At 34.5% G+C, this 13400-nt stretch overlaps 1 protein-coding gene across 1 annotated transcript; it reads right to left on the bottom strand.

Moving 5' to 3' along the window:
• Nucleotides 1–10503: 10503 nt before the first annotated feature.
• Nucleotides 10504–11029, bottom strand: LOC136201943 (protein SMALL AUXIN UP-REGULATED RNA 9-like). Its single transcript, XM_065992333.1, has one exon. The coding sequence runs from the start codon at nt 11015–11017 to the stop codon at nt 10529–10531; it is 489 nt and encodes a 162-aa protein (XP_065848405.1). The 5' UTR covers nt 11018–11029; the 3' UTR covers nt 10504–10528.
• Nucleotides 11030–13400: the final 2371 nt, after the last annotated feature.

The following is a 13400-nucleotide window of genomic DNA, read 5'->3' as shown; positions in this document are numbered from 1 at the left end:
TCTTTACTCTTAGAGCAATCCCTAAAAGCATGGCATAAAGATTCAACATGGCCTCTGCATCTACTGCAAGCTCCTGAGTCCGCCAAATGCCGTCTGTGCCTATCCGAATTAGTAAGCAACATGTCCTTAACTCCCAGCCACAGGAAAATTCTAATATGGTAAGGGACTTTGAGGGCCCAAATGGATTTCCAAATATCCGAGGGAGGATCGGATCTGTTGAGGGTAGAAGCTTCAAAGGCAGACTTGCAAGAATAAACTCCATTATTAGTCAGCGCCCAGCAATGCCTATCCATGTCCTCCTCTTGGTTACTAACCTTCACTCCCCGAATTCTAAGGAGAGTCTCCAGGCTAAAGAAGGTATCAAACTTTGACCAGATCCAGTCCCCCTCAGAGTCCACTACATCTGCAATCCTCCAGTTGTGGATGTCACTAGGGGGGGGGAGTTACAAACATCAAATAACGGTTGATCCCCAATCCAGGTGTCAAACCAGAAGCTGATGGTCTTACCATTACCCACCTCCAGACCAACCCCCAAGCAGAACTCTGCAAACACGACGCTAAGCCCTTTCCAGAGGAAGGAACAATTGACAACTCTCTCCTTAGGGCCCCCGAATATTTTGTCTTTCCTATACTTACCATAGAGAAGGCGAACCTAAAGAGAGGAGGGGTATTGCCACATACGCCAAAGGAGTTTTATTAATAAAACTTTATTATTATCCTTCGCTTTCCTAATGCCCAGACCACCAGAAACTTTCGGCTGACAAACCTCACTCCAAGGTACAAGATGGATCTTTCTTCCCTCCGCAGCTTCCCCCCACAGGAACCTACGGTTGATCTTATCAAGATCATTAAGAACAGGACCCGGAAGCTGATAAGCCTGCATAATGTGATTGGGAGCTGCACAATTAACTGATTGAATTAACGTGAGGCGGCCAGCGAGAGAAAGAGTCTTGGCTTTCCAAGTGGCACACTTCATATTAGCTTTGTCTAAAGTATCTTTAAAGGAAACTTTAGACACTCTCTCACTGTGGAGGGGAATGCCCAGATACTTCCCAAGAGAATCAGTAAGAGGAATACCTGAGAGATCACTTAACCTTTTACAGACTCTCGGATTCATATTCTTATAGCACATCATTTTGGATTTCTGGATATTAAGTTTCTGCCTAGAGGCCGAACAAAAGCAATCAAGAATATCCATAATAATACTCAACTGCTCCTCATTACCTTCCAGGAAGATAAGGACATCGTCTGCAAAGAATAAGTGAGTCACCTGGGAACAGAAGCTATTGATAGCTATCGGGTGGAAACTCCCATTATCAATTGCATCTTGAATCAGGTGAGATAACCTCTCCATAGAAATAACGAAAAGGAAGGGACTCATAGGATCACCCTGACGGATACCCCGGCCCGGGGAGAACTCCTCCGACATATCCCCATTAACCATAACTTGAAACACATGAGAAGAGATACATACCTTAATTAACCTTCTCCAGCTGTCCGGGATCCTAGCTCTCTCCAGACTCTCCATCAGGAAACTCCAACTGATACGATCATAGGCCTTCTCCAGGTCCAGCTTCAGAGCCACAATGCCTTTCTTCCCCTTCCTAATCTTCATTGTGTGGACCATCTCTTGGGCAATCACCACGTTATCCATCATTTGTCTACCGGGCACAAAACTACCCTGATTCTGACAAATGATCGCAGGAAGAATGCAACGGATTCTATTAGCCACAATCTTTGTAACCGTCTTATAAAGAACATTACAAAGACTGATAGGTCTCATATGCAAAAAGGAAGTAGGCTTATCAATTTTAGGAATCAGAACCAGAAGGGTTCTATTCACCAGCTCAATATCCTGAGAACCATTAAACACACCTATGACAAAATTATAGATACCATCCTTCACAACATCCCAATGCTTATGGTAAAAGCCAGCAGGCAGGCCATCAATCCCAGGAGCTTTAGAAGCTCCAATACTGAAAATGGCTTGGTCTATCTCTTTACGGGATATAGGTTTAAAGGCATCCTGACTGCTTTCCACACTAATCAGAGGAAAGGTAGCGACATAGTGAGCCCTCTCCAGCTGGACCGGTTCCTCTTTAAACAGATCCTTATAGAACTCCAGGGCCAATTTCCGAATCTCCTCATCTTCATACACCCAATCACCATTAGAGTCCTTAATGGCATCAATTCTATTCCTCTGCCTCTTGATCATGGTAGAAAGATGGAAGTATCTGGTATTCTGATCCCCATCTCTAATCCAGGACTTCCTAGATTTCTGAAACCAGAGAAGCTCCTCCTGCCTGAGCACAGCTTCAAGCTCCTTCTGAAGTGTTCTAAGGAGGCCATCCAAACTGTGATCAAACCTCACCTCCAACCTACGCTGAATGCCCTCCATCCTATTTAATAACTTGTTCTTTCTTCTAATAATATGACCAAAGACATTTCTATTCCACCCCATCACATTTTTCCTGAACCCTTCCGCGGCTTGAAGGACATTCGAATGAGGTTTCCAATTCTCTTGAACGAAATCCTTGAACTTAGGATGGGACTCCCAAGCCAACTGATACCGGAACGGTCTCTCTCCCCTAGTGCGGTTACCTCTCAAAAGCCTAAATAAAATAGGACAATGATCCGAATGACGGAACGGGAGATTTAACACAGAACTCTCAGGGAAAGAAGTCTGAGCTAAAATATTAGCGTAGACCTTATCCAAACGAACAAAGGTATTGTTACGTTTCCAAGTGAATCTATGACCAGATGCCCCCAGATCGGACAGCCCACATAAATCCACACTATTCTTCTGATGAAGGCAGCGATTAAAATACTGATTAGAACCCCCTCTTTGATCACTCATAAAGGCGATATCATTAAAGTCACCCGCCACGAACCAGGGCTCAGAAATGTTGACACTCATAGAGTAGAGAACCTCCCAAAGCCGTTTTCGATTAGCTAAGATAGGATCATCATACACTAGGGTAATCAAAAAAGGACCATTACCGGAGACACTCACTTTACAGTGAATAAACTGCTTATCCATGCTAATAATATCAAAATGAACCCGATCTGGCCTCCAGAAAAGCCAAATCCCACCAGCCCGGCCAGTTGCCTCCGATCTAACACAGTTCCAGTTTTTAAACTTTTTAACCACCTCATCTGCCTTATCTCCACTAATCTTAGTTTCCAATAAAGCGAAATAAGAAGGATTAAACTGTTTAATAAGATCATTAATATGGACACGGGTAGCCTTGCTAGCCGCACCCCTAACATTCCAACACAACAAATCCATAGAAAGGAGGAAAACTGACCGCACCCACACCCCTAAGCCAGGTATTTGCTAGGGGCTCCTGAGAGCCTCGCCGAGGTACCTGCCGGCCCTCTCTTCTCTGGTAAGCCCAAAGTATTTTGGATACTTTTCTGTTCACCCTTAATCTGCTTTTTCAAACTAGTTTTAGTAACTCCCATTGATTTCCCATTCCCAGGATCACCACAAAGAATAGGAATACTAACCTCATTAATCTTCTTCATACTATGGCCAGGTATGGCCAGTGACCCCCCCCCCCCCCCCCCCAGGCTTCGTCTTTAGACACAAAGAGGGGATTGACAGATTCAACCACCCTCTCAGATGGTTCAACCGACTCCAAACCCGACATGCTTTGAACATCCCCCTGGTCAGGCTCATGAACTTCCTCCATCATCAGGGCCCCAAACCTAGTTCCTGACGTGAAAGCTGAACCGGCTCCAGGCTCCTCCCTAGCATTAGAGATAGGTTTCTTTTTGATACTGGGAAGAACAAGAGGTTTAGCAGAGGAGGCCTTCAAGTTAATGCTAACATCAGGAGGACGATTCTGCCCAACTGAAGGTTGTGTTCTTCGTCTATTAGTCCTTTTTTCCACCACTTAAATTAGTTAATTAAGTGAAAAATCACTTATTTTGATAAGTCAAAATATTTAACTTAACATTTTAAGTCAAACATTATCAACTAATATTTTTATAAAAATTAAATCATTTAATATTTTCAGAACTTATAATATTCAGCATTTAAAATTCAGTACTTATTTTTCAGCACTTAATTTTCAGTTTTATTAAACAGCACCTAAGTTGGACATTCAAACGTGGATCTTACTTTTACTTTGCTATTTTTTAAAATGGTGGGAATTACTTTATTGTAATTTTTTTTTGAACAATTACTTTATTGTAATAAAAGATAAAAGTTTAATAATTTTATTAAAATAAAATGAATTTAAATGATTATTATATGCTTGTTTGCTAAAACTATAAATCCAAGTCACAAAGATGTCATGTGGGCTCCTCTTTTAGTGGATCTTAGATTGCACTTTAAAAATGAGAAAGCACCTTTTCTTTCAAATTCTTTAAATGGTTAAGCATAAATAATTTATTAGTTTTTATATTTTCAATTTATAAAGTTAAGTTTTTGTTTTTATTTTAATGGTATATTATAAAGTTTTATTTTATTCAACAGTTTTGCTTATAGTAATTAAACTGTTTAAACATTTAAAAGATTAAATGGTTGAATAAAAAAAATTTAAAAATTTAAAATGCATTCTTAAATATATCAATAAGTGTTTAGATACGAATTAAAATAGAATTAATACATCAAGAACATTTTGTACTTGAAAAAAAAAACTGCTTCACCTGTGAATAGACATGTTCATAGGTTGAGTCCAGCATGCTTTTATCTAAAAATGCTCATCACAAGTCCAAAACAGTCTAGCCCGCTGTTAATTTAGGTGGATCCAGGCTCAAAAATCAAATTTCAAATCCAACCCATATAAACTCACATAAATATATATGTATAATTTTTACTAACACAAAATAAATTTGTTATAAATTTATTAGTTAATACTAATAGTTGGACTGAGCTAGACCGGGCCGTGCTAGTTTTACAAATCCCTAACCCACCCAAAATATAGGTGGGCTATAGCGGGACTAAGCCTAAGGATAATTTTATTGTCCAAGTCCAGCCAAAGGAAAACGGACCTGGACGGACCGGACGGGTACCTAAGCCTGTGAACAGGTCTAACTATGAGTTTTGAAGCCTACTAAAATTACTTAAAGTGACCTATTGATCCGGAGTTTATTTAAGATAACATATTACTCTGAAGAACTTGCTTAAAGTGATCTAATTGGCTTTCTCAACTTGTTTAAAGTGGTCTATTGACATTCTAAACTTACTTAAAGTGATACATATGCATCTCAACTTCTCCCAATTACCACTAAAGTTGTAAAAAATTCAGATTTATACATTTGTATTGTTTTATTTGTGAATAAATAAATTATTATATAAATATTATTGAAATATGTATGATATAATATCTAAAAGTAATAATATATAATGATTTGATATAAAAAAACATATATATTTATAACATATATCCTTATAAATGTGTCAAAAATAAAATTTCAACAGCTATATCACTCAAATAACCGAAACAAGTAAAAAAATAATATCCATAATTAATATGATTTACTTAAAACTATGAAATAATATCCTTAAAGTTTTGAATTATATTATCGAAATAAATAGACAAATCAATTAAATAAAAATATGTGAATTATAATAAAGCGACAAAAATCAAAATAGTAATAATAAACATTATTTGCTAACGCATCAAATAAAAACAGATTATCACTAATAGTTGATTCAACACAGAAATACCTACTAGAAATCTTCAAAATGTCACGAACTTTGATAATGCATAAAATCACAATTTTATTAATCAATAATATGTCTCCTTACAAGAATAACATGCATTTAAATAGGCGAATAAAACCTTAAAGAAATTTAAAAAAAAATCCTAATTAGGAATGGAAAAAGACAAGTAAAAACTCCTAAAAATCGCGTAAAATAGAAAAATATGAAATTGAAGGCCTTATCACGTGAAAGCCATGTTTTTGCCCGGTCCCGTTTCAATGCAAAAAATGTCTGAAATTACAGGAAAAAAAACTAAACTCTACAATTTGATAGAATTTACCGAAAATGCCATTCAATCATATTTTTCCATAAACTTCATGGTTTGTTTTTCAACCGCATCCTTTGTTCTGACCGCGGCTCCTAGACGGGCCTCATGAAGCTCTCAGACGACTTAGGTGGTAAAAAAAACGGCCAAGGCACCAAAAAAGACCCTGGGATTTAAGTGAAAAACATTGAAATATATTATCGATTTCGAGCACCTAAGTGATTCAGGTGATCTTTTTTCTTGAAACTGATTGTTAAATAGCACTACGAGATTAATCATGTCATTCTAAGCAAATTTAATTATGTCACTCTAAGCAAATTTAACAGACTAACGAGACTAAAAGTTAGGATAAATGGATTTGTTTTTTTTTTTTTATCAATTGTGATATATTTTTAGCCTATGAAGCTTTATTTACATTTGTAGCAATTAATGCATCACTCCTAACATGAGCTTGTACTTGAAGCATGAAATGAATGGGCTACATGTGAAGTAAGAGAAAAAAGGTCTTGAAATGCTCTATTTTTATATTCCATAGTTTATGTTTATCTATGTGCAAAATTCTGTAATTTAGTGTCACAATGCACTATGAAATCAAATAATATTATGTTTTTTTATTTTGTTACAAATGATATAATATATGTTAATTATGTAGTCACACCTTGCACTTTAATCACCTTTAATTCCGTAGTCAAAATGCATTGGATACTGTACTTGCTCATGGTCTTAACTTTGCTTATACAATCTCACTTGCTTCAACTTGAATATATATATATATATATATATATATATATATATATATTAATTTGATGTTGTAAGGACAAATTAGACTTTAATGTTTTGGGTGAAGTGTAGATTTAATTCTAATGTGTATAATGATTCAAATTTAATTTTAATGTTTACAAGCAAAATCAATTTTAGTCATACATTATCGAAAATTTGAAAAAGTTGGTTCGAGTGGTATTTAAGTGTCACATTGGACCTTTTAAATGTCAATTACGTCTAAGATATTTAATGTATCACTAACATAGTTAGAAAAAAACATGTTAAAATGCTAAGGACTAAGGCCATTTTGGCAAATAGATGTTGGCTGTTAGCTAATTACATTTTTTGTTAGCTGATTTGACTAGCTGATTTAATTAGCTGATTGTGTAAACTTGTTTGATAAAACTTAGCTGATTATTATGTTTATGTAAAATGGTAAATAAAGACATGGTAAAACCTTTATTTAGGGTTCAAATGTAGTAATCATAGGTAAAAATGTCATTCAAAAGAGATAGAACAATAAGCTAGTTTAAAAATGTTTTTAATTAATTTTTCTCAAAATTAGCTTTTTGAACTCTTTCAAACATCTCAAACACCACTATTAGAAGCCTCACTAGTCAAAAACTCTAAAGTATCTCAAACCTCTAATTTTATCCCAAAAAAACTCTTTATTATTTAGACTTTAAAGAGCCCAAAAAATTATAGGGTCAAATACATGAATATCATAAATTAAGTACAAAATTACAACTAAATCATATCATCAAACTTAATTTTTAATATGTCATTATTTTCCATATATTATGATTTTACACTATAATTTAAAAAATCTAGACTCAAATTCATAAATCATAAACCTAGAAAATATATTCTAGACTTCTAATTTATAAATTCTAATCCTTAAAGTATATTAAAAGTACTGATTTTACTAGTTTGACATAATCCAAAATTATGACTTGACATAGTTATAAATAGTTTTTAAAACATGAATTTCTGTGTAATTTTCTCAAAATTATATATATATTAGGGCCCAAATAATTAATAGACTTAATAGTGGTAAAAAGTTTTTGGGATAAAATTAGAGGTTGGAGCCACTTTAGAGGTTTTGACTACTCAAACCTCTAATAGTGGTGTTTGGTAAAGAGAGTTTTGAAAGAGTTTATTCGGTCCAAAAAGTTAATTTTGAAAAAGCTTATTTTAGGAGTTTTTTCAATTAGCTTATGCTCCATCTCTTTTGAATGATATTTTTACCCCTAATTATTATCCTTTAACCTCAAATAAATGTTTTATAATGTCCTTATTTATCATTTACCCAAACAGCTATTAGCAATCAACTAAGTTTCATCAAACAAATTTACACAATCAGCTAATCAAATCAGCTAACAAAAAAAGTGATGAACTAATAGCTAATGTAATCAGCTATCAGCTAACAGATAACAGCTATTTGCCAAACATGACCCTTAAATTTTTTCTACTTCTTAGAGCTAAGCCTCTTACCGTTTAAAAACATAAGCTTCTTAAAATGGCTTTCAAATAAAAATAGATACGGATACACAACACACACCGACAAAGACACGAAATATGAAAACGCTACTAATTAAAAGAAGTGTATGTGCAACATAGTAGAATACAATAGACATAGAGAAGAAACACTATATTTGTATTACAAAATCATCATAGTTCTTAATTTTTTCTAGTGCTTTGAGCTAATCCTCTTACCATTCAAAAACAACTTATTAACCCCCCCCCCCCCCCCCCCCCCCCCCCCTCTAATACAAAATAGACATGGATACAAACACGAAACTTACAAACACGAAACTCGAAAATGCTACTAATTAAAGAGAAGTGTCCCTATAACCTTTATAAACTAGCGTTTAAACAAAAATAGATAAGGATACGAAATACATACGAATAGAGACACGAAATGTGCAAACGCTACTAATTAAAGAGTAGTGTCCATGCAACACAATAGACATAGATAAGAAACATTATATTTGTATTAAAAACCAACCATCAAAGTTCTTAAACTTTTTCTACTTCTTAGAGTTAAGCCTCTTATAATTCAAAAACACAACCTTCTTAAAATATCCTTCAAGCAAAAATAGACAAGCACATAGTAAATAGACATAAACACAAAATGCAGAAATGCTACTAAAAGAGAAGTTTTGTGCAACACAATAGCATAATAGACATAGATAATAAGAAACACTATATTTGTATTAAAAACCCATCAAAGTTCTTAATGTTGCTCTTTCTTAGAGCTAATTCTCTTACAATTCAAAAAGAACTTATTAACCGCTCTCTCATAAATAGACATGATATGAAACAGACACGAACACATACACAAAACGCGGAAACGCTACTAATTAAAAAGTAGTGTCCGTGCAACACATTAGAACACGATAGACATAGATAACAAACACTATATTTGTATTAAAAAACCATCATAGTTCTTAATTTCTTCTACTTCTTAGAGCTAAGTCTCTTACAATTCAAAAACACAACCTTCTTAAAATATCCTTCGAGCAAAAATAGACAAGCACATAGTAAATAGACATACACACGAAATGTAAAAATGCTACTAATTAAAGAGAAGTTTGGATGCAACACAATAACACAGTAGGCATAGATAATAAGAAACATTATATTTGTATTAAAAACCCATCAAAGCTCTTAATGTTGCTCTTTCTTAGAGCTAATTCTCTTACAATTCAAAAAGAACTTATTAACCTCTCTCTCTCATAAATAGACATGGATATGAAATAGACACGCACACATACATGAAAAGCGGAAATGCTACTAATTAAAGAGTAGTGTCCGTGCAACACATTAGAACACAATAGACATAGATAACAAACAATATATTTGTATTAAAAAAAACATCATAGTTTTTAATTTTTTCTACTTCTTAGAGCTAAGCCTCTTACAATTCAAAAACATAACCTTAGTAAAATAGTCTTCAAGTAAAATAGACACCGACATAGACACGAAATGCGGAAAGGTACTAATTAAAGAGAAGTGTCTGTGAAACAAAGTAAAACACATAGACATAGATAAGAAAAAGTATATTTGTATTAAAAAACCTCCAAAGTTCTTAATTTTTCTACTTCTTACAGCTAAGCCTCTTACAATACAAAAACAACTTATTAACCTCTCTCTCTCTCTCATAAATAAGGCAAAACAAGGTACTTTTACCGAGTTTGGCTTCGGCCGCAGCTCAGGTTGGGTCCACCAGATAGTATTTCTGAGATCTTAAAGATAGAATAAATCGGTTTATGACATTCCATAGTATAGGCTTACAGGAAGTCGTACTAGAGAGATTCTAATTATAACCGCTTATAACCGCCAGGGCACTCAATGTTGGAAACATTAAACTACATTTGTTGGTAATGGTATTTCAACTAAAACTTCAATTCCTTCCCGAACTTTCAAAAGTTCCAAATGACTTCGTATTCTTATCAAATTGCATTCGATAATCTCATGTTGCTGAGTAGAATCCTTAAGATACCGAGAATGTGACACACGCTCCGCCAGGTGTACGTCAAAAAATGCCTAATAGACGAATAATTAAGAACTTTTGAAACTTCACGACGCAGTTGATGTTTTAGGGTTATTGACTGTCTGGTAAGAATAGGAGGTTATTGAATGCAATTGAACTAAGGTAGAGTTATATTGAATGCAATCTGACAAGAATAGAAGATTATTCAATACAATCGGACAAGAATAGGCGTCATCTGAAACTTTTAAAAGTTCAAAGGCAGGATTGAAGTTTAGAGACAATTACAAAACTATCTGCACATTGGGCTCTGAGGATGATGAGATGGAGTATGCTGAGAAGAAGATGATGAACAAAGTGGTGAATTAGCTGCACTAATACCAAATAATCTGCAATCATTCACATCTTTCTTCTCTTCAACCACTTTCAAAATAGTCTCAAAAACACCTACTTCACAAGGAATCCTTAGAACACCTGTTTGTTGAAATCCAAATTCTTCTTCTGCTTCTCTTAACAATACATGAAATGCTTGGTGCCCTAGATATTCCATCGGAATAATGAATCTTTTCAGCTCTTCTCCGACTGAAACCGCCAGAAAACCCTTGGGAACGACATTGCTGGATGCTGAGTTGAGGTTTTCTGATATAGAGAGTGTTCTTTTGAGAAACTTAATGCTTTCCTTGGTTTTTGATGATGATGAAGTTGCTTGTTTTCTCCATTTTTTTAGGATCTGTTGAAGCCTAACAATGTCTCTTATTTTGTTTGACTTCTTGGAATCCATGATGATGGAGTAACAGCTATTGGGGGGTTGGATTGGATTTGCTTTGCTGTGGGTTTGGGGTTTGGATTCAATTTTATAGGAGTTGAGGCTCTCTGGAATTATTCTAAGTTGTTTTATTGTATTTTATTATTTGATTTGTCAAAGATGAGTAATTCTTGATTGATTCTTTAAGTGCATTTTTTAAGAGGTAATTGATGGTTCTTTTGGTGTTAGATTGAGATTCCAAGGAATAAAGTAATGGCAATGGTGGTGGTGGGGGAGTGGAGAGTGTAGTTAATGGTGTTTCCGAGGAAGAAGGAAAGATTCATATATTAATGGCTTAATATATCATTTGGCTACTAAATTTATAAAAAAAAAAAAAATCTTTGATTGGTCTTCTGAACTTTAAAAGTGTTTGATAGCCCTCTCAATTTGTATAAAATATTCAATTAGCTCTTTAACTTACACAAAATGTAATTAATTGATCACTCGGTTGTAAAAAAATAAGTTAAATGTGGAAGATGTATTACACGCGTCTTAAAAAAGTAAAACGACCAAGATCGGGGGTATATAGTTTTAATATTAGCGAAAACAAGTTTTATGGTTGAACAAGTAATAACTTCGTTTTTAATCTATTTTTTACTTATGTAATAACATTTTAAGATGCGTGGAATATATCTTCCGCATTTAATTTACTTTTTTTGCAACCGAGTAATCAATTGATTATATTTTACGCAAGTTGAATGGGCTAACTGAATATTTTATACAAGTTGATAGGGGATATTTGGACACTTTAAAAGTTCGGGGTACCAATCAAACTTTTTGGACAAGTTTAGGGGACAAATGATGTATTAAGCCTATATTAAGGTTGTCTTAAACTTTAAACTTGGTTAGAAATACCGATTGACATGCCCTTTATGAATGTCTCGTTATAACTTCCTAAAGTTATTTAAAATATCTAATTAACTCTATAAATCCCACATGACAGAATAACAAACGATGTCAAAAAGTTAAAACATATATCATTTTAAACAATTTTAATGGGTTAATATTTTTTTAAACGAAAATTTGGGAAATTAGTGGCTCTTTGTTTAGGGCTTCCCTTCCATATTTTCTGCTCACACGGTTGGTCATCCTTTGACCATCGTTCTGTAATGATCTGGTCCGAAGTGAGTGGCGTCGGAGTAGAAGGTCTGAACAAGGAGGCGTTACCAAAAACGGAGCTCCTTGAAAACTCAAAAGATTCTTCTATATATATAATCCTAAGTAGGGTGACATTAGACATGTGGCATCATTATTATGGAAAGCAGAAATGATGGATAGAGCGCCTACGAAAGGACAGTGTGCTCTATGAAATTAGTCGGCTTTAAAGGAGTGTGTTTAGATGTCTCACCTACCAAGGAGGAAGAATCAGATACAATGCAGGAACATGATATCTCCTTTAGTCATAATGTCTGTTGACTATTTCGATCGTTTCGAACTTCTACCATCCTTTGATTCTTTAGAAACACAAATGGACCAAGCGTTAAAGAACTTCGAAACACGAAAGAATGGACATCTGATACCAAGAAAATATGTGGAAATTGACATGTGCCTCCATCAAGAGAAGCGAGAACACTTATTACAAGGAGAGCGTCAAGATCAATTCAGATCTCAATCAATAAACCACGAAAACACGTGGATGAATGAGGAAATTTCGAGAATGGGTCCCTGATTCTACGTCTAGAATCAAGGGAGACAAATTTCCTACAATACAAACTATCCTCATTACATCGTATATCCACTATTTAGAAGTTGACACATATCCTCAATAGAAGATAATGTGTATATTCTAACCGACTATTGGAACTACCCTGACACCCTATATAGAATAACTTGCTTATTTCGTATCGCCGGCTCCCTAAACTTGTCCATAAAAGTAAATTAGCTCCATCCACTTTGCAAATGTCTCACCAGATCCTGAACTTGCTTATTCTGTAACAACTAAATACAAAAATCATAATACTACCTCTCGAACCTCATCCATTCGATCTCCCAAACCTGCAACACTAACTCTTATAATAGGTTGAAAGATATGAGAAGAGAAAAAATTACCTTTTAAATAGATGAAGATGTATTTTTAGAATTTAGATTTAATCAGTTTTTGTATTTAGTTGTTACATAATAAACAACTTTATAGAGCTGATGAGACACCTGCAAAGTTCATGAAGCTAGTCTACTTTTATGGACAAGTTTAACGAGTTGGTGATACGAAATAAGTAAGTTTAGGGAGCTGGTAAAATACGAATAAAATTCAGAGAGTCAATCTATTTTTACAGACAAAATCAAGAGCCTTTAATGTTTTAGGCCAATTAACATTATACTAATAGATTAACTTTTCAACTAAGCAAGCTTACCCATAGAT

The sequence above is a fragment of the Euphorbia lathyris genome, chromosome 8 (assembly GCF_963576675.1).
Source record: "Euphorbia lathyris chromosome 8, ddEupLath1.1, whole genome shotgun sequence".
In the NCBI taxonomy this organism is placed as follows: Eukaryota; Viridiplantae; Streptophyta; class Magnoliopsida; order Malpighiales; family Euphorbiaceae; genus Euphorbia; species Euphorbia lathyris.
Note: the sequence above shows the minus strand (reverse complement) of the source record. Positions and strands in the feature narration are given on the sequence as shown.

Coding starts and splice junctions, on each gene's coding strand:
- LOC136201943 (XM_065992333.1), bottom strand. CDS start 11,017: ATGGATTCCAAGAAGTCAAACAAAATAAGAGACATTGTTAGGCTTCAA.